At 39.9% G+C, this 22,231-nt stretch overlaps 1 protein-coding gene across 1 annotated transcript in view; it reads left to right on the forward strand.

Annotated features, from left to right (window-relative positions):
• Positions 1-22,231, forward strand: part of spon1b (spondin 1b) — a 28,614-nt gene that overhangs the window by 596 nt on the left and 5,787 nt on the right. Inside the window, exons 2-10 of the mRNA XM_074676960.1 lie at positions 858-964; positions 7,036-7,169; positions 10,353-10,426; positions 11,214-11,333; positions 11,434-11,582; positions 17,737-17,801; positions 18,528-18,729; positions 19,734-19,874; positions 20,127-20,202. Of these exons, the coding sequence (XP_074533061.1) occupies positions 858-964; positions 7,036-7,169; positions 10,353-10,426; positions 11,214-11,333; positions 11,434-11,582; positions 17,737-17,801; positions 18,528-18,729; positions 19,734-19,874; positions 20,127-20,202 (1,068 nt within the window). The remainder of the gene's footprint in view (positions 1-857; positions 965-7,035; positions 7,170-10,352; positions 10,427-11,213; positions 11,334-11,433; positions 11,583-17,736; positions 17,802-18,527; positions 18,730-19,733; positions 19,875-20,126; positions 20,203-22,231) is intronic.

A 22,231-nucleotide genomic window follows, 5' to 3' on the forward strand; every position in this document is an offset into this window, starting at 1 on the left:
TGTGATTTAAAGTTATTTAAAACTACCTCCAACCAAACCCTGGTAGTGATGGGAAAGCAAAAAAGGGAAAGGACTGATGTTGACAGGACTCATTTTCAAAAGTCAGTTTACCTCTTCTTGGAGCTTTGATGTTTGACCTATATTCACTTCCTTTTGGTCTTCCTGCATTAAACTAGACACAACACACTCCAAGATCTGGCTCCAATTAAGCTGACCCCTGCAAATCTAAACTCCCCAGCCTTCCTTGTGGTTTAAGTTTCAAGAGGAAACATTTAGGCTGACACACATCCACACACATCTTTACAAGTTTTAACCACCAACCTGTTTCTGATGTTTTTAATTAATAAACTTAAATAAATCTGAGTGCATTACAGGATTGTTTTACAAAATAAAGCACCATGCATGCTGTTGTTCTGACAAAGGCTTGGTCCCTGAGGATATCCCATGATAATCTGACCAAATAAAACAATTTCCTTGTGAAGCTGAACTTCATGAACCCAAGTTAAAATGTCAACAGCAAGATCTGGCATGCAAGTTCACTGTTTGAAACCAACTTATAGTGACACCAGCAACCACGTTTCAGGGGTGACTTAAGATTTGTCTTTTAAGGACATAAATTCTAATACAATGTTAGCTGAATGAATGGTGCTCCCCTTCCTGCACACATTGTTGGGCTCCTCTTGTGTCCTTGTATACGATTCTTAGCCTGTGCATTCTCTCTCCAGTATTGACAACAGAAAGACCTTAAGGCTTACTGTTACATCATCCAGGGTGGTCCTGCATCATTTGACATGATCTTTTTTTTTTTTGTGTGTCAATGGTCTTTGAGAATTAAACATAGTCTCCTCTTGTTTTAGTGGTCCTCGTGGCAGCCAGCCCTGCTTATTTCAGAGGTTTCACCCTAATTGCACTGAAAGAGGGCAGAGAAGGCACCACTGATGACGACTACGCAGGCCAGTTCCAGGTAAGGATGTTCACACATGTAGGAGACAGATGGAACTGATGCATAATAACTGTGAGATGTCAGCTTAGATGTTGAGGTTTAAGGGGATGTTGCTGACAGATGCACTGTACCACTGAGAGAACAACTGATCTCATTGTGGTGGAGAAGAAATTGGTTGCTACTTTGGTACAGAAGAGACAAGAGGAACGCTGAAGGCAGAGCAAAAAGATTAACAAAGATTTGGACTGAACACAAAAGAGAAACTTCCGTTTCACTGTTCACTACTTCACTACTATGATACACAAGCCAGACATCAGTCCCTTTGTGTTTAAATGTTTTGATAATGGCAAAATCCTTAATTTGTAATGTATTAGTCGTGAAATACATGAAGTCCTGACTCAGGAATAAATAGAAAAGGCAGTAAAAAGGTTTTTGCTTAATAGCTTTTAAACATTTTTTAAGTCAACAAGTAAGTAAATCAATGAGTAAGTAAATCAGTGATCAATGGTGATGGGTACAGAATAAGGCACTTATATAGGGAGCCACTGAATTCTATCTGTAGTACAGAGCACTGATTCACGTAAAATCAAACAGTGCAATGTTTAGGTACCTAAACGCATCCTTAGCTGTGAAGGAGTGGAGGAGTAGTTGATTTTTCATACTGAACATGAACACATCGTTGCAATTTCATATGACAAATAAATATGTTAAATTGAAAAAAATAGATTTTATTATTAAACACATTAAAATTTTTTCCACATAAATACACAAAAGTACTGATAATTGGTACTATTAAGTACCAGTACTGATTGCCAGGTCCTGGGCATCAGTACTGTCTAGTTTCAAATGTGAAAGGTACCCATCCCTAGAAATCAAAAACTGGTTTATTTTATGAAGTGAAGATAGAAGACGATGTGTTCTCTGCTGACCACTGAGGATTAAGTTAGGGATGGGTACCTTTGACATTGGAAATGATACGCGCTTCCAGGCAATCAGTATCGGCACTCAGGGGTACCAATTTTTGTTTTTTTTGTGTGTTCATGTGTATTAAATATTAATTTGTTTAATGATAGAATATAAAAGTTTTTTGATTTAACAAATTTATTTCTCAATATATAAACTTGCAATGCTGTGTTCATGTCCGGCATGGAAAATCACCCACTCTTCCACTCCCTCACAGTCACAAGGATGCGTTCAGGTACCTAAACATGGTACCGTTTGATTTAACCTGAATCAGTACAGACAGAATTTTGTCAGCACCTATAAAAGTACATAATTTGGTACCCATCTCTAATCTCAGAACTGTTTGCCTGCAGGAATCGCTTCCATGTGGCAGCTCAGTTTGAATTGTTGCTCACAGTCTCAATCTCAGATTCCCAGCAGAGTAAGTGGTGAGACAAAGAACATGAAACAGGCAGCAAGACAAAGCTGGAAGAGTGTGAGCAAAGCCTAAACATAATTGTTCACAATCTGATTTTGCGATCCGTTAGAACATAATCTCTTTTTGCGCGTTTTGTGTAGTTTAGCTTTTAGGTTAGAGACAGACAGCTGTCAAAACAACATCTGGGTTTTTCAGGATTTAATTCATCTGAGAATATTTTTGAAATGGTTTTATGAGATGAAAGACCGCTTTTTGCATTTTAAGTAGTTAGTATATTTTAAAGAAATTATGTACAGAAATATTTTAGAATTGTTTCAAAACAAACCTATTTACATTAGTAAGATGTCTTTTGTGTGCAAAATATGAGAAGAGGAGACATGGCATGTCTGGCATCTGTTGTTTTTAATACCACAAACTTAGTACATCAAACTTTATAAATCTTCGGCCATCAAAGATGTTGGTATATTTGTTTTTCTTAAAAAAAAACAAAAAACAAATAATACAGCAATTTACAATCCTAAGGGGAAGTTAACTAGCTGTTCTCGCATGTCATCATTGTTATTGTGCAGGAGCATAAGAGCCAAGTGAACCCAGTTTTGGTCCCTCACATGGCTGTTCTCTGGTCTTGCTCTCTGGTATGGGGTTGTTTTTGGCACTTGTCCTGGAATGTGCCCGCCTGCTGTTTCACTAAAACACCACAACTGAGAGCTGCTGTCCTTTTTTCCTACGATAATGGTTAACTAACTTAACATGGCATGTTTCTTTCCAGTCTGGTTACTGATCAAAGCTCTTAACACTCAGTGTCATTTCAATATGTTGCACACTGGAGGTAAAGAGTAGAAAAAAGGAAAGTTGCTCTTTGAGGATAGAAATGAGTTTGTGTCTGACCTTAGAAAACTTTAATTTCCTTTTACATTTCTGTGTGATCAACTGTCTCAGACTAAGCTTTCAGCCGGTGTCTTCTTAAAAATGTGTACTTGAGTGTGTACATGGACTAAGCATGTGGGTGTACGTGATCCTCTGCATGTGTGTTTTTCCCAGCCCTTCTTGTATAAGTGTGGGACCTGCCTCATATTTATCTTGGCTAGCAAAGTGTTATTGCTCTGGGAGACAAGTGGAGCTTGTTTGGATAAGGGAAGAGATGAGCAGACATGAGATATAATCTTTTTCTGCACAGATTGGCTGGAAATCTGACTTAAGTTTGGAGTAAAAACACCCAACTAATTTACAGTGCAAAACCTAAATCAAATAACAGCAATGACTGAGCTTAGATGGCTTTCTATAAAATTGTATAAAGGAAGTGCAAGGATGGAATGATGTCAACTTGATTGCAGCTTCCCTGACTGATTGATGGTCTTTTCCACCAGCTGATGGTTAGATTATTTCCTTTAACACGTGGTAAACAGAAAAAACATATTGTCAGAGCTAAAAGCAAACATTAAGACAAAATATTGCATTGTTTTTACAATTTTTATTACATTCCTACAGAATGATCACCATAGCAGATCTTTGAAAATTTAAATGTGATCAGTCTAGACACGTTTAGATACACTTGTCTCTACTGGGTGGGCCATAAGTTTCCAAACACTGTAAACCCTGATAAGTTGAGTTTACTTGAAAAATGCTCGTAAACCGGTTACCTTAAAAAAAGACTAAGTTATGAAATAGGTTAATTTAACTCAACATCTTAAGTAGTGATGATTATTATGGAAAATCTTTCTACTGAATGTCTTTAATCAAATAAACCTGATGCTTTTTTGTTACAAATTGAAATATTAAGTTATGTTTAAAAATGTTTCATATCACTGTAAAACAAAATTAGTTGACCTTCCTCAAAAATGAAAGATGTGATTTTAATAAATTTTCCTTGTGAATTAAGTAAATGTATTAATAAAAACTTGAAGCAGATCTGAACAACTAAATGTAATATCATTTTAAACTACAGATGGGTCTCATATCCACAGGGTTCCCTCCTCACTCATGGTTACAAACACCGTCACAACAAAAATCAGCTCTAATTTCATAACTTTAGAAACCGTGAGTGAGGAGGGAAGGCAGTAGATATGAGACCCTGCTGTACATTGAAATATTGTTCCTCAGGGGGCACAGGTTGTCTGAGCCCCACGTCACTGACTGGTAGTCTGCGCTCCACGGCACAGGATCCTGTACCTACAGACTTTTACAGTGTGTGCCTGAATGTTAATATTCAGGCACACACTGTTGTTATATTTATAAATGAAAATTTTGACGACACTATCATGCTATTTTGGCTAATTTTGAAAATGTAAAACAATAAATTTAATTATTTTTGACACAGTCAGTCCACACCCCATAGAGCATGGACAGCTGATAGATGCCACAAGGAGCACAGACAGCTGGTCTATGCTGTGATGCACAGACAAGCAGTCCGTGTAATGTGGAGCACAGAGAACCTGTGCCACTGCTGCACGTCTAGAAGTTCAGCAGAGTCTCATATCGACTGAATCCCCTCATCACTCATGGTTACAAAACGCAGTCACAAACTAATGATTTTAAGTTGTGCTTACTTAAACAGTAACAAAAGTTAAATCTACTCATTTTCAACACTGAAAACTCAGACATTTGAGTAAATTGAATTTACTAACTAATTTTAAGTCTTCATAGCTTAGTCCAATGGAGTAATTTGAACTTGGGGTTTACAGTGTACATAGGAAAAATACATATTTTATGTTAGACAACCATTTTTATTTATATATTGTTTTGAAAACACATATTTATTAAGGCCACGGTGTATCCGATGAAGATAGAGATATAAATCATCTCAAGGAACGTATCACCAACACCATTACAAACATAACTTCAACTGTGCTCATGCTAGTCAACATCAACAGTGGAAAACACATATAAATATGTGTTTTCAAAACAGTACGGCAACTTATGGCCCACCCTGTATATGTCTCTTACAATGACCTCTTTTCTATCTGCTCTTTCCTTGCCTTGCTGTGACCGGTTGACTTTTTCTCTCGAAACAGCAGCTGCTGGACCGACATTTGGTCGACTGTGGTTTAAGGACATTGGATGATGGAGTTTTTCTGCTTGTAGCAAAAACATTTGTCATCATTTGTCTCAACCATCGGCTCCATCTCTAGGTCTAATTCACAAAAGGCGTTTTTCGACCACAGGAACTTTACCTTAAACTATGTGCTTTTAAACTGAAGGAACTAGGGTATAAACTAAGTTCTTAGGGGTAAAAAAATTAACAGCCCTACTTTGGGTGGTAGAACTTTCCAGATGACCAGGACCTGTGGAATGCGAGGCCTGCAAGCTGAATGTTTCTGATTGTTTTTATTTCCCCTTCTGTCAATAATAAGATCACACCAAGCAGCAACCTCCGGTCTAAAACACGAGGCAACGTGGAAGTGCTGAAACCTGCAGTTCATTAAGTGTCCACTCTAGACTGGCTCTGAAACCACACACACGCCACACCAAAAAAAGCTATTTTCACAGCACAAGTAAACATGTTTACAGCCTGGTACAAAAAGTGGCTTCACTTTGACCTGAATCAGAGGCACAGTTCAGCTGGTTGACAGGCGGGCGCCCTATAGCTATCAATGAAGAGGCTAAAAGCCTCTATATAGATGAAACATGTCTATTTATTTAACAGTCTATAGATCACACCCAGCTATGACTGATTTGGTTTAATAACTCCTAAACAGTTGCCTTCTTTGAATGTGTCTCTGTCAACTCCAGGTGTTACAGTTTAAAGAGCGACCCTGAAAACTGGAGACCTTCAGCTGAACATAGTCAGTGGATATCAAGTCATGGATGCACCCTTGTTTAGTTATACAAATACCTGTGCAACTTTTGTGACACCTCCTTCTTCAAACAAAAGAAAGTCAGAGAATTACATATTATAAATGTGTCAAAACCTTCTCACCAGAAAAGCATCAAATGGTAATCTGAAATTAACTGAAAGTTGAATGTTTTACCAGGAACTAAAAATTCATGAACTTTCACCTTTACAATGAGTTCAATGAAATTTGCAGGAAAGAAAAGGTAAAATGGTCTTTTCTTCCTTGTTAATGTCTTATCAGAGAGAAAGAGATGTAGGCCTTGGTTTTGGGTCTTGGCTATTGTTGTGTAGAGGCAGCTAAAAAACATAAGCTTCAAGGTGATTGGCTAAGTTGGCATATGTGTATTGTCTTTAAGTGTCTCACAGTATCTGTGAAGACTCAACATGTCTAGATACACAATACTTAAATTATCAAGGACCTCCCTTGAAAGACTCTGCCCAGAAATGTGCTTTTGCCTCAAGCTGGTGTCACTGATGTGATTCAGTAGAACATAACAGTGAATGGCTATTAAAAGTTCTTTATAAATTACCTTTTTGTATTTGAGCAAATGATGAAAAGGTTTGATCTGCTGTGAGACATATCACTGCAGGAGGTATGATAGGGTAATACACATGATGTGTGCATGATAAAACAGGAGAAATCTCTTTGCATAAACACAACGGTAGCAAAAAAGAGAGGCAGAAAGGTCAAGGTCATACAATTTGGTAAGAATTTTATGAAACTGACTATGATGAGCAATCATGTCATAAAATTGTCACCAATTGTTTGTAATCAGGTTACCAAATGTTTAAGAAAACTCTCTGGACATTCTCCAGCACTGTCATTCTCTTAGCAGTAATGAACAAAATATGACATACTCCTTTTTGTTTTGTTTCCAGATTATTGATGAAGAGGACACACAGTTCATGACCAACTGTGCCCCTGCTGTGACAGAAAGCACGCCTCGGAGACGAACAAGAATACAGGTCTTCTGGACGGCGCCTCCCAGTGGGTCTGGCTGTGTTATACTTAAGTAAGTTTCATTTCATGTGCAGACTTTAAATTGAGATTACACTTTAAAAAAACACTTTGGAAATATTGGAGAACAACAAACTTAAAAAAAGAGAAAACATTACACATCCTGTCAAGATAAATAACTGAAACACATCTACATTGAACCTCAAGTGAGATAACAAAAACAGGCCATACCTGTTCATGATATACTGTTTGATAAAAGAACAGGGTCTGCAGCAGAAGAGACGACACTTAAGATCTAATTTAGTTTTGTTTTGGGGAGTAGTTGTTGACAGGGCAACTGCAAAAATGGATTCCTGTCTGTTGCTGTCTTCTGCAACCAACACACAAACAGTATTAGCAACATAAGAACAACAACACCACGAACATTTCCATCAGAAAGATGTTTACCTGACTGACTAATAACATCCAAAAACATCTATTGAGCTGGACCACTGCCTGTGTAAGGAAAAAATGCCAAACCACTATCTCGCTGAGTGACTCAAGAAGTTGGGGATAAGGGTGTGCCAATTAAAAGTCTACACCACATGACGCAATCTGGAGCAGGATCAAGAATACCTGGTTTATTACAAAACAGATTGAACCTGCTGCATATTTCAAGTCAGTATGTACATTTATCATGTCTCCTGTATGTGTGTGGAGTATGAATTCGATGTCTAAAAACCTGATGCTCCTAGTAGTCTCTCTGTCCCCAATCACCACCATCCCCCACCCATCAACCTGACAGTGCTTTGAGATCTTCTCCACTGGAATCCCAAACAAGGCAGCCGTGGTGGAGGCCAACTTCTGCTGGGAATGTATTGACTATCTGAAGAGATGTTGAAACAGCTTTTACTTTGGTTTTATAGTGATAGCTTTGGGGGTTGTTGTCATATGCCTTCATAAAGTCTACAAACACTTGTAGTCTGGACAAAGCCCCCGGCAACCCTTTGTTCCTCCTGTATGATTGGCTGGAGCCTCCTTATAGGCACCCCAGAGCAAACTAAAGTAAAAAAAGTAAGACCACCATCCTGGTCTGCCTTTCAACAAGCACTGGTCCTAGACTCCTAAGTAACACTAAACAGACAGATCAGCCCTGATAGCTTTACAATGTCCAGTGCCTTCAGTATCTCAGGGCAAATATTTTAGCTTGGAGTTGGAAATGTTAGAATGAACTACATGTTGTGATGACCTGTGGCATTGTGGTTGTTTCACAACTTTTTGCTCTTTTATATGTTTACTTGAGAATCTTCTGTTGAGAGCTTGAAAGTTCAGTTGCTTGATTATTAAGTTGACAAATTTTTCCCCTTCACATTAACTCAAACATTAACTCGCACTTATCCTGGGGTTTGTCACCTGGTATCAATTGCTTATAAATGGGTCAGTTCCACCCAGATGGTAAAACTCTGAGGAAAGCCCAGGGCTGAGACAAGTTTGTTTTTGCAAGCTGCGGTTTAATTTGAACATTAAGAAATTAAGTTTTATTTTGAGTGCTGACATGTTTCTGGTTGATGTATCTTCCTGTTTGTGCCAGTATCAGCAGGTTCTGGGTACTTTCTGACTTTGATTTTAATGAAACACCAGGTTTGTACCAGATTGTTTTCCATCACAAGGAGTGAAATCAAAGTCATTTTTGTTCAACATTGCATGTAATGCTACGGCTCAGAGTGCTTGATGTCACAACAGGGTGAGGAGGCCGCTGAACATTTGTGCTTCCTGTTTCAAACAAGCAATCAAAGTAGATCAAGGTCAGTAAGAGGCCAAATGTCCAAGCAACTTTATGGTCTGCCCCATTGGCTGTGATGTAAAAGAAATAGGAAATTCCTGGAGGATATCCAAATTTTAGCATTTTTTTTTTTAATTTAAAGGTCCCATATTATGCTCATTTTCTGCAGTTTAATATGGATCATTGATGTCTTCAAGAAATGGTAGCAACATGTTTTTGTCCAAAAAGCCAATAAATCAAGCACAGCAGCATTGTTTCCAGGCTCTCATAGCCCCTCTGTTCAGAACGCTCTGATTTAGTGGGCGTGACCTTCATATGTAAATGAGCCACCGCTGATACCGCCCTGCTCTTCCACGCTCTTCCAATGTTTAAAAAACAGTGAAGCTCGTTTACCGTAACATTACAGGCTAAAACAACAGGCTAACCGCAGCTAAAGTTAGCATCCTGAAGCTAACACAGAGACAGGGGGGACACTGAGGAAAAGCTCTTACATCTGCTCCACAGCACACAGCATTTAAAATACTCACATTTCCAGGGTCCGAGGTTTGTTGGTGGATGGTTGGTAATGCACCTGGATTCAGGACCAGTCTATTTGCTAGCCCTCTGTTGTACTGTCCAAAGTTGGAAAAACAGTCAGCTGTGAAGTGACAAGCGCACACATGCACAGTTTTACTGAGTGTAGCTGGCTCATTTCCTTGATAAATGAACTCTAGCCTCTTAGTCTTGTCTTCTTCAAAGATGGGAAGCTTGTGCATGAAACTGTGTAGCTGTTTACAGCCAAAAACAGAGCAGTGATGGTTCTTCAACTTTAGCATTCTCCTCCCTGCTGCTGGAGAGATTTCTCTCCAGCAACAGGGAGGGGAGTGGGCGGGGAGGGGGTTCAGGGGTATCTGCTCTGGTGGACCAATCAGGTCAGACTTGCTCCTGATTGGTCAAAAAAGGGAATGGCTGACGTTGGCAAATCCCCAAATTCCAAGCAGCTCGTTTTAGGTCAGGATTTTACATTCACAAGCAACTAAGTACAGGTTTTGTCATTAAATATCACATTTTGTGGACTGGAAGGAAAGCCAAAGACCAACAAATTTAATTAAAAGACTTAAAGTGATTTTTGTATAATACGGGATCTTAAACTGCCCTTGCAACATTTCTGGGTTTAAGGGTCTGACTTTTAAGACTTGGATTTCTTATGGTTAAAACCTTTTCCTGACAGCTTTTGTGGTTTTGATGCACTGACAGCCATTTCAAAATGTAGTTTAACCAGGACTCCAATTCAAAATCAAATTTGAAACACATTAGAGCAGGTATTGAGCACACACAAGACTAATTTCATACTGTTAGGTTGTACTATCCTTAATGCGTCCCTTATGTGTTATAAGTGAGTGTATCAAATGCTTACCTATTCAACATTATCTCCCGTTTCAGTTCAGATCTTGCTTTTCCATCTTTCCTAAATACCTGTCTCTTTCTCCTTTCCAGGGCCAGTATTGTCCAAAAGAGAATTATTTATTTTCAAGAAGAAGGCTCTCTAACTGTCCGACTGTGTGAAAAAGGTAATGACAGCTGCCCATTTCCTCTCTATCAGAAGTTTCCATATTTGCAGCCTGAACCGCTTAAGATGCTCCATCAATATTTTGCTTCCTGAACAGAAAACTGTTGTTTTGTTTTGTGAACTTCCCTTGCCATTCGTTCCCACAGGGTGGTCTAAAAGGGGGACACTGTTCTCCCAGAGAGAAAAGCCTTAAGCCCCGTTTCCACCAAGCAGTTCAGTTCAGTTCATCTCGGCACAGCACACATTTTACGGTGTTTCCACTGATTAATCCCTGGACAGACCCCCAAATAACAGAGACGAGCCGTCCCACTTTTTGGGACCCTTCCATATGGGTACCAGACTAAACCAATACGATCTCAGAAGATCGAGCTACAATATTGCAGACTGTTGATTGGTCGAAAGAATCGTGACTTACCATGCGACGGCGGCTGCATTTCTCCTGGCTGCACACAGTCTTCTCTGAAACAAAGCTTGATTGCACTTCATATCAATCTTCTTTGTTGGATTTATTAGCAGGGTGCACTGTGTCGCGCTGCTATGGCGTCACGCTATTATGTTACCGATGCGGTTGTTGGCATCCAGCTTACACGCCGCCTACCAGGAAGGGGCACGGTTGGCTGTGGGAACACACAGGGCCCAAGCGTAACCGAGCCAACCTGCATCAAACTGTATTGATCTGAACCCGACTGCTTGGTGGAAACGGCTGTGTCTTTAAAAAAGTGTGTAGGACATGACAAAGGGTGTGTTCTTCTGTCCGCTTTTACTTTTATAACCTTTTATACTTGTAGAGCGTGTGGTAGGGGCTACAGTTGCCTCTGCTTTGGAATGCTGCGCTTGTGGGACGGCCAAGTACAGACTCACCTTCTACGGCAACTGGTCAGAGGCAGTACACCCAAGAGACTACCCACGTGAGTGTCATGGGATACCTTGTTCATATGCATTGTTTGTCTGTAGAGCAGCAACTAGAAGGACATTAAAAACCATCTCTCAATCTTAACTGTCTTTTAGAACGAGCCAACCACTGGTCAGCTTTAATTGGTGCATCTCACGCTAGAAGCTACATGCCATGGGAGTATGGAGGCTATGCCAGCGAGGGTGTCCGACTTGTCGCTGAATTTGGCTCCCCCATTAAGATGGAAGAAGAGATACGCCAAAAGGTAGGGTTGTCTTAACAGAGCCTGCACATGATGTGTTATAATTCCACCTCAAATCTTTTTCTTCCACTGATTATCATCGACCACTGATGGGATTCAAACATCTTTCAGGGGCAAAACTTATTGAGAGGGATGCATCATTTTGATGCACACAGGGTTACATTCCTCACTCCACAACTCTCTTTGCTGGCACTGCTGTGTTACTGTGTGTAGCGTCCATTTGCCAAGCAAAATGAGTGCTTTGTTAATGTGCTGTCAGTTTCGTGTATGCCTGTCAGTTTAGGTTTGGGCTGTTGTGTGAGAACATTGTAGGCTGGCAGACGGCTCTAAACCCTCTCTTGGCTGGCCCTCTACATTTGGAGGAGAGAGTTGCCCTGACATGATGAAAAGTCAGCCTTGAATGACTTGGTTGTGTGCTGTAGACTGACGGTAATTTTTAGAATTGTACACTGTGCACTTGAATGCCAGTGTACAGTTACAAAAAGACTGTATGAAGTAGGAGAATATATTGGAGCATATAATAAACATTATACATCCAGGGGTCCAGATGTACAAAACTGTCAGTTGTTTGCAATAATTAAATCAAACATAAACAATTATACAAGCTTAACCCAACCAAGATTAGCAAATGCTTCCTCAAAGTTCTGCAAAAAACAATCACTTTTATGACTATTGTGTTCTCATATTTATTATTTAACCTTTTCATGACTATCTCTAATACATAGTGCTGCCTTTGTGACCTGCCGGTGACGCATAGCCAGACACCAGCTTCTGGCAGTGTTGCTCAAGAATCTAAGCCTATTCCTAATGGCCAATGAACATTAATTAACCCATGTTCTTGGGTTTGCATGCTTCTTCAAATCCCACTTTTCTAAGGGATTCAAGTAAAGTGACTGTGATGGTTTCTCGGTATTCCAAGATAAGATTAAGATTTAAGATTTACTTTTTATTAATCCCCTTAGGGGAAATTCTGTTTTTACACTCTGACATGCTATACATATACAAACAGCACTTCTGCACAGAAACATGCACTGATTGAGGACAAAGTGATGGTGCTGCACCTTCAGCGCACACCTGAGCAGTTGGGGGTTTCGGTGCCTTGCTCAAGGGCACCCGACAGCGCTCAGGAATGTAAACTAACACCTCCCCAGGTATCAGCCCAATTCCAATTTTCGGTCCGCACCGGGACTTGAACCAGCAACCCTCGGGTATCTAAGCCAAGTCCCTACAGACTGAGCTACTGCCGCCCCAAAAGTCCGCCTCCAGGACTTCTTCTGAAACCGGGCCTTAGTTGACTTTGAGGTATGCCTTGGATCACTGTCCTAGTGGAAGGTCCAACTAGGGATGGGCACCAAATTAGGTACTTTAATAGGTACGGACCAAATTCTGTCAAAAGTACGAGGTACCAATTCACGTTTTTTACCACATAAACACAAAAAGTAATAAAAATTGGTACTGTTGAGTACTGATATTGATTGCCGGGTATCAGGCATCGGTACCATCTCGTTTCAAATGTGAAAGGTACCCATCCCTAGGTTCAACAATGCCCATGCTTCAGCTTCCTCGTGAATGGCATCACACTTTCTCTTAGGATTTACATGATACTTAACTGAATCGTTAATGCCCTCCACGTGTTGCAGGTTTCCTGTACCAAAAGAAGCTCAGCAGCCCCAGAGCATTGGTGAGCACCACCATGCTTCACTGTAGAAGAAAAGTTATAGTTTATCAATCCCCTTGGGAGAGTTCATTTTTTCTACTCTGAGTCATGCTTTATACATACACAAATGCACAAACAGCACTTTGCATAGAAACATGCACAGACAGAAAGTGCAGATTGAGGATACCACACCATCAGTGGGCACCTGAGCAGTTGGGGGTTCAGGGCACATAGACACTGCTCAGGAAATTTCCAGCTATCAGCCCAATTCCCAATCTGGGTCCATGCTGGGTTGCCAAGCTGAGTCCCTTTGGGCTGACCCACTGCTGCCTCCTTGGACATGGTGTTCTTTTCCATGTATACTTAACTCTTTCTCCTCAGGACATACTGCCAATCCACAGGCCAAAGAAAGTTCTCATTTTTCATCACTCCACAAAACAGCATTCAAGACTTATGTGGCTTATTCATGTGGTTTTTGAGCAAACTAGAGATGACTTATCTTCAACATGTGGGTCAGTTATGGTTTTGTGCCTGGACCTTTGGTGTTTAGTATGCACCTTACAGTGCAAACTGAAACCTTAATGCCAGCTTCCATTAAGCCTTCCTGCAGGTCTTATTCAGTCACTCATGGTGGTCAGTCATTTTTAATCACCTGCCTTCTCAGGGATCAGGGGACAGCAGTTAATAACTTCCTCTTTCTTCCACATTTAGGAAGTGTAGCAACAGTTCTTCTAACTTTAAAATTACAAACTATGATTCCCACTGCATCTCTAGGTATTTTCAGTGCTTTCAGAATCATTTGTATCCATTTCCTTGTTTTTACAGGGCAATGATCTCTTCTCTTCACTTTCTAAACAATTCTCTTGACATCGTCATATTTTTATGTTTACTGTTATTTTTATCTTAGGGAAATAAGTTGTTTTTTTCAGGATTTTTAACACAAACTAAAGCACACCAACACACATTTATTTTGAATCTCTTGGGCATACAAGTCCAGGTTTTGTAAACATAAATGGCTGACTTGGGTTAGTAATCCCTGTCTTAGCTGAGAATCCCAACAATCCAGAGGAGCAATCAGCTGTGGTGATATGTGGACAAAGCCTTAAAATCAACCTCTCCAGCCTAGCGCTGACCTGTGCTGTTGATTTAACTCAGGCCTTAGCTGAGCAAAGGGCACACTGTCTGACACAAAGACACAGACACAGACACAGACACGGGATAGAAATCGGTTTCAGTAGTGATATTATCACCATCGGATTTTCCCATGAATTTCAAGGGGATAGAAAATGATTGTTGTGTAAATTCTTGACGAAGGCAGAATTTGATGGTTTGAAAATCATTTTAAGCATATAATTAATGAAGCACAGTGTGATATAGTGATACAATATTGCAAATGATAGTCAAGCTCCTGCAGTCATTTGCAAAAGTGAGCGAGATACTTAACCCAAAACAAAATTACATTATCATCCCATTTAATTTCTTAAGTAAAGTGGCTATGAGGAGTTTGAAAGTGATTCTGAAAAAGTTTCCCTTCTAGATACATGCCTGATCATAATACACGCTTTAAAATGAGATTATCAGTGCAAATATTGCTGGTTACAGGTTATTTTAAATTGCTACTACTTGGCTTCCAGTTCGGGTCGTGATCTACAGCACGTCTAGGTCTCTATGACAACACCACGCCAGCTGACAAAGATTAGTAGTGAAAAGAGATAAAACACAGAGATCTGTGTTTTTCTCTGCTAATAACAATTTCTATGACTAATTTTGTAGTGGTGGTGGACACAGGAGCCTAACTGTCAAACAGAAAAAGGACAGAAGAGCAGAAAAAAGCTAAAAGGGAGAGTGATACATCCTGAGCAAAAGGCTAATTAGTTTTAGCTCGAGCTGTATCACTCTATAACACAGGGCTAAACTGTTTGTGGGCTGCCAGCTGCACCAAATATAAACAGCTGCCAAACTGCTTACAGACTGACAGTGGTTACTTGTTGTCACGTTAGCCTACAGATAGCACCAGGCTGACGATGTCGCTAACATATATCCAGCTGCTAAAACGTTAGCTTGATGTCAGGTTTCAAACCTACTTAACTGTACTGATAAATACCTTACCACGGTGCGTTGTATCCAGTAAAAAGTTGTCTTGAACAAAGAAAATTTGTTTTGATCAAAACAAACACACGCCTCACTAAAAGTTATTTATCACAGTGTAAGTGAGACACCGGGCCACAAGGTGGTGAGGGAGTGCAATTAAAACAGATCCTCCTCATAGCATCTTTAAGGTTAAGGAAAAGTCATCGATATTTAAAACAAAAGCCTTCTTCATGCATGAGTTTGTAAGAAGCAAGTTACCTTGGAATCTCAAAAATGATCAGATTCCTTCTTCATTGGTTACTTTGCAAAAAAAAAAACATTAACACATATGACCTTCTGCCTGGTTTTGTAAGTTGAACTTGTCTGTTATACCATTCAATACAGGCACCCAGGTTTGCACGCCAAAAGGCCCTCAAGACTCCGTCAGACATGCATAAACTTGCAGAAGTATGTGAAACTTTGCTAACTCTGAAAGACCGGGCGAGTGCAGATTAGCTGACAGCTGAGCCCATCACTGCTCAGTGACAGACGTTCAAAGATTAAACTACCTTGTTGTACAGGAGATGATAATCTGACTCTTTGTCTTGCAAAGTAAAACCTCCAGGCAACTTTAAAATGGACCACTCATACTTATACTTCATGACCTTAAAACTCAAAAAATCAAAATAACCCCCACCTTCATCAAGGGAAAGAAAGCTGTTTTGGCTCATTTTAACAAAGTCATTAGGGGAAGTTGGTTAAAAATAGACAGATGATATAGATGAAGATTTAATTCTTTGAATTAAAAAGAGGCTCTTAATTTCTGCTTGGAAATGTCACTTTGTTTCTGTAAATGCAAGAGAAAACTTTGACCATTTCATAGATTTGGCTATAATTTTATAATGCTTGCAACCAGTTATGCTTATGAACAACACGATCAGACTGAAATGTCAAGAGGCCAATAAGAGATTTAAAAGATTTTATTTGCCCTTGCAGTGTCATGTTGAATGCATCCTCTGCTTCTGTGTATTTCCACGCTGATGTGCACCTGAGCTGACCTGAATCAGGATGCACTTTAACACTAATCTTTTAACCAGGTTACCTCTTCCTCTGCTCAGCAGTTTCTTTGTGCGCCAACTGTCATGTTCACAGCTGTTGCAAAAAACTTTTTTGTCTCATTCTTCGTTGTTAAACTTGAATTGTTTTTTAACTTTCCCAGCTTCTGAAGCTGTAGAGCAGTATGAAGTTTACCTCTGTGGAGAGGGTGTGGCGGGAGTGAAAGGACTGACACACTGCAGCAGATTTGGCCTTCATATTTTGCCCTGAGCTAGGGATGGGCAATTCATCAAAAATTAATCTGAACAGACATTTAAAAGCCCTCGCTGATGTTAATTTGCCTTAGACATGACTTTTCAAGCATCTGCCTGACCTTAAAAGGTGACCCAGATGAATCATAGATGTCTTTGGATGCTTTACAAGAATATGAGTTATAAGCTGCAGAATAATGTTTAAAGGACACAGAGAAGATCAATATTCAATAGTAGAAATGTGGAGGATGTAGAGGTCTTTTTTCTTCTTTTTGATAAACAGACACTGTGATAAGTGCCCTGTGTTATACAAGACTAACAGCTCAGCTAATACTTTTTGAGCTGCTTTGAATCAGAGCTAGAAAAAAAAGCTTTTACCAACTTTGATGACACTAAAGTTCAGAAGTCTGAAGCTTCAGTATATTCAGGACATATATTTTTAAGTTATAAGAATAATCACAAACTTTATCTACATAGCACTTTTACAAAACAATAAACATAATGACACTAACGGTGAACAAAATAAAAAAGAAGAAATAAAAGAGGAGTAAAATGTGAGGAAATGTGGGGACGGAAAGAAAATACATTACATATAAGGCTAAAACTAACACCAGATAAAGGAATGGAAACATGAGAAAAATTTTAAAAAAGCATTAAAGCAGATTAAAACATCAAAATATAAAAGATTTGAGATCTTGCTCATGCACTGTGAAAGAAAAATAAAATAAAATAAAGCCAATACAAATTGATAATAACTGAAGGTGAATTTGCTGGTGATGCCTTGTACTGGTTCTGTGTGGTGTTTTCATGTTCTTCCTTTTACATGTGTGGATTTTCCAGATTCCTCCCACAGTCCAAAAACATGCCTACTAGGTTTACTGGTCACTCTAAGCTGTGAGTGTGAGTGTGTGCATGACTGGTTGTCTGTCTCTACGTGTTAGCACTGTGACAGGCAGACGACCTTTCCAGGATGTACCCCACTCTTCCTCCTGGTTCAACTCACTTGACTCTTACCCCAGGAAACCAACCCATCCATCAAGCCCATTTCTATTTACTGTTTACTTCCACATTATGACAAAGACCCTCATCATATCCCCTTCCTGCTTTGTCTTTGTGTCTGCAGGGTGATGAAGTGTTGACTGTTATAAAAACCAAGGCTCAGTGGCCGGCACATCAGCCCCTCAACATGTAAGTATCACTCTTCATCTCATTTTACACTTCAATCAGCCAGACTTCTCACCATATGTGAAGCATGCATATGTCTGACATGGAAGTCATACACCCACTCATCCAATCACAGCACTGATGATCCGGCGGCGTATTTACACAAGCCTCCACTCTTACCTATTCTTGCTACACCAATGCTACTCATACTCCACTGCTGCTGGTTAAACTTTGTCTCCTCCACCCCAGCCCTCTCCTACTGTGTCCATATGAATGCATTTACCCATGTAAGGGGATTTTCCTAACCAAGGAAGTACTCTGAAGAGCAGAGGCTGTAACACCGGCTATAACTGTAATTCTGTTTGGTGATGAACGGTTAAAATTTATGATGAGTGTTCCTGACTGAACTCAACACTGCATCTCATCAGACTAATTTAAGTACGTCAATGAAGGCACTGCCACTAAAAAAAAAAATTGTTTAGAGGTTAGAAAATATGTGTTTGTACCGTATCACATGACTTCTGTCAATCCAAAAATTCAATACAAACCACCTTTCCTTTGTCCAAGATTTTATCCATGCTTTGAGATCTATCGTCTGGAATTTCTTGTATTGAGAAACCTGACAGTTGTTTGATTTCAACCTTCCTGTCCGCCCTTGAAAGCCCTTTGGTTTGCTTTTGTAGTTCATAAATATTTCTGTTTGCATACCTTCCTAGTTTTTAATATTTCTCTTTTCCTCCCTATCATCAGGCGAGCACCTCCATCTGCAGAGTTTTCTGTCGACCGTACTCGTCATCTCATGTCGTTCCTCAGTATGCTCGGGCCAAGCCCAGACTGGAACGTGGGCCTGTCAGGGGAGAACCTCTGTACAAAGGAGTGTGGCTGGGTCCAGAGGCTTGTGAGCGACCTCATCCCGTGGGATGCAGGGACGGATGATGGTGTTACATATGAGGTGAGGGTTGCAAAAAATCATTGCAAAAACAACAACGTACTGATCCTTTTTAAGGGAGAGCTATCTAAAAAATAAGATTAGCTACAAGGAACTTTCACAATAAAGTACTTTGAGCTCATGAAGGCCTCAACTCTTAAATTGCTTTCAAAATAGATTTTTTTTTTATTTATTTTAATGAATACATAGCCCTAGATGGCGATCCTTTTTACCAAGCTCTACGCAAAAAAATAATCAGGAAATTGCGTACAAATTAGCTAAGTTTATTTTGCCTTGTGTTATGGAGAAAAAAAACAATAGCAGGTTTTTTTCCTTCCCCTTGCCGAAGTGCTTGCTCATAGGCACATTTATGTGGAGTCACCAATAATCATGGTTATGATTCAGTCAAAGCCAGATGTCTCTTAGTCAGAGGGTCAGGGGTTTTATCCAAGCGCACCCTGAAAAGTGAAAAGAGGTGAGAATTAAGGCATGAGAAGGGGACATACAGTTTTTAAGTCATAACACTTTAAAACTGAAAGTCCTCCTTTGGGATTAAAACTACCTGGACTAAGGTAGTCCAGTGGTTGTAAACACACAGGGGTGAACAGTGCATGTGTGAGGTCTAGTGGACTTTAAACTGAAATGTAGAGCAGCTGCTCCCTCTGCTGGCTACAGTTTGTCCTGCACACTCAGATTAATTATTACTCACCTGTGCCCTGCAAACTCCTCCAAACTCTGGTTCTTTAAGCTTTTCCAACAAATCTAGAGGTAGGTCTTCTTTCTAAAACTTAAAGTCAACGTGTAGAGCTAACATTTGGTTTAAAAAACACAGACTTATTAGAATACTGGACGAAAACAATAAAAGATTCTGTTAAAGGTTTGTTTAGATGAGCAACATCTCCAGTTGACACAGATTTTTGATTCTTTGTCCCAATTTAAAAATATTCATTAAAGTTTCATCAGCATTGTAAACTAAATACCTGATTTGTTCATGAACTGTCTCGTATTTTCCTGCATTCTTCTTGCAGTCACCCAACAAGCCCACCATCCCTCAGGCCAAGATTCGCCCCTTGACCAGTTTGGACCATCCCCAGAGCCCCTTCTATGATTCTGAGGGTGGAGCCATCACCCCACTCGCAAGGGTGGTTTTAGAGCGCATTGCAAGAAAGGTACAAGGTAGTATGTTGAAAGGTGTGTGAGTGTGTGCACATGTACTGGTGTAACACAACTTCATAATCTAACATTGTTGTGTTTAGTTTGGTTAAATTAGTTTGATAACATTTTTTATTATATATAACCTAGCTACAAAAAAGTTCTGCTATGTTTCCCATCTACTGTCTTTTCTTCCATGCATGTGTGTGTGTGTGTTTCAATGTGTGTTTATGAAATGTGTTTGATTCCTGGTTTTCCTGTGTTTGCAGGGGGAGCAGTGTAATGTGGTGCCGGACACAATTGATGACATTGTTGCTGATATTGGTCAAGATGAGACAGAAGAAGGTACATAATAGAAAAAAACAACTGTTTCATGCTTAAGTTTCCCAAGAACTGCAGACTTTCCGCAAACCCGCTCGTTTCATGAATACATGTCATGATTGGGCTGCATGGTGACGCATCATTTAGCACCGCAGCGTCACAGCGAGAAGGTCACCAGTGTGAATCCCGCCTTGGACAAGGTGGGCTTTTCTGTGTGGAGTTTGCATGTTCTCCCTGTGCATGCGTGCGATCTCTCCAGGTAACCCAGCCCCTCCACAGTCCAAAAACATGCTCATCAGATTAATTGGTGATTCTGAATTGCCTGTAGGTGCGAGTGTGTGCGTGAAAAGTCATCCATCTCTGTGTGTCACCCTGTTAATTAATCCATGAATGCAATGGGATCTTTTCTTTTTTTTTTCTTCTGTTTTTACACCAGATGTTCTCTCTTCTGATATGTTTCTTGTGAGGTCAGACTTTGACTGAAAATAACTCTGCCTTGAAGACAAACTGAGAGGAAATGAATTATAAGTCTCCAAAAAATGCTACATAAAACGTTTTACTGGTTATGTAATATATTTATTTATGAAAGAAGTTTTTTTTTCATTGAAAGTGCTTCTCTACCTTTATTTATAGCCATTTAGAGTGAGTACCAACATGGTTCATTTATCCTCCTTGTAACTCGTCAATAGTCCCATTTAGACTGACTGGTGTAAAATGACTTTTCTGCACACTGATACATCTTGCTAAATATAGTGCTGTGACCTTTAGAAGAAGAAGGATTCTTCTGGTTTCTCATTAATTCACAATTTATCTGTTTTTTTTTTCTCCACTATTTTTTTTTCCTCTTTTCACCTTCATCTGCCTGAGGTTTCCCTATGAAACTTAGGCTGGATATTTTTGCCATCTGCTTCACTGTAACTTTACTTTTCTATTCAAAATGAAATAGAGAAAACAGGAGGATTGTGCTGTATTTAGCTGCTAACACTGCTCAGTGGGGATGTAGCAATACCAAAAACTCAAAATAAGGACACCTTAGTATTCAATCTGCGTTATATTGTAATTTTTCTATTAAGAGATGGAAATGTAGACTTGAAAGAAAGCCACTTCCTGCATAAAGCTCTGAGTATCTTGTAAAGTCTGCCTTTGCTCTCCGCTTGCTTAAGGCTCTGTGTAACTCCAGTCTCTTTGCAGAGAGCTGGTAACTGTTTGAATAAAGCATGGCCTTGTAAGAAATTTACACTTTGGCTCCGAAATGTTTGCTAACCTCCCGAGTCCCCGTTTTCAAACACAGAAAACTTCCGTAGGGCTTCGGCGATGTATTCAGCAAAGCATGATGTGATCTCTTGAACTCTCTCAGTCATGAGGGAGTGAGTCTTTATATCTGCTCAGCTCACATCTCCTCAAACCATTTCGACGATTAGCCGAGTGGGTTTTCATATTCCTCATATTCCCTGACGTGTAGCTCATTGCTGTGTTTGCATATTGTTTTCTGTTTATCCCTCATCTTTTCTCATGTCTTGATACATCTTCAAATCGCCTCTCTGGCCCTCGCTGCTGGCGTTGCAGCATGAAGCAGAGCACAAAGGACTGTGGGACTCATGGGGCTCAAATACTATGTAGCTTTAACAAAACTATGGTTATCCCTAAAGCCTATTGTTTAATGCCATGGAAGCATTTAGACACTCATTCTAACAATATTAGAATAGAATAGAATAGAATAGAATAGAAAATACTTTATCCCGGAGGGGAAATTCAGGAGTCACAGCAGCAATTCAGGAGTCAAAAGTTAGAAAGTGTATAGAAAGTGCAAAAAGATCCATGAGAAAATAGATGCTGACAGCTTGTCCATCATTGTTCAGTTCAGCCAGCCTCCACCTCCACAGGGTCCAGGACTGAGCTTCTTCAGCAGTCTGTTCAGTCTCTGTCTCCTGGATCCTGTCTGCTCACAGCAGGTGAAGCTCTTCCAATGTGGTGTTGGTGCCTGATGTTAACCATGTCTGTGGACAGCATGATGCTACTCTGCCCTCTGGTAATCCCTCTGTGGCTGGGTTAG

Source organism: Halichoeres trimaculatus, unplaced genomic scaffold (genome assembly GCF_033239565.1).
Source record: "Halichoeres trimaculatus isolate MK-OKI-2021-1 unplaced genomic scaffold, fHalTri1.1 fHalTri1_scaffold_10, whole genome shotgun sequence".
In the NCBI taxonomy this organism is placed as follows: Eukaryota; Metazoa; Chordata; class Actinopteri; order Labriformes; family Labridae; genus Halichoeres; species Halichoeres trimaculatus.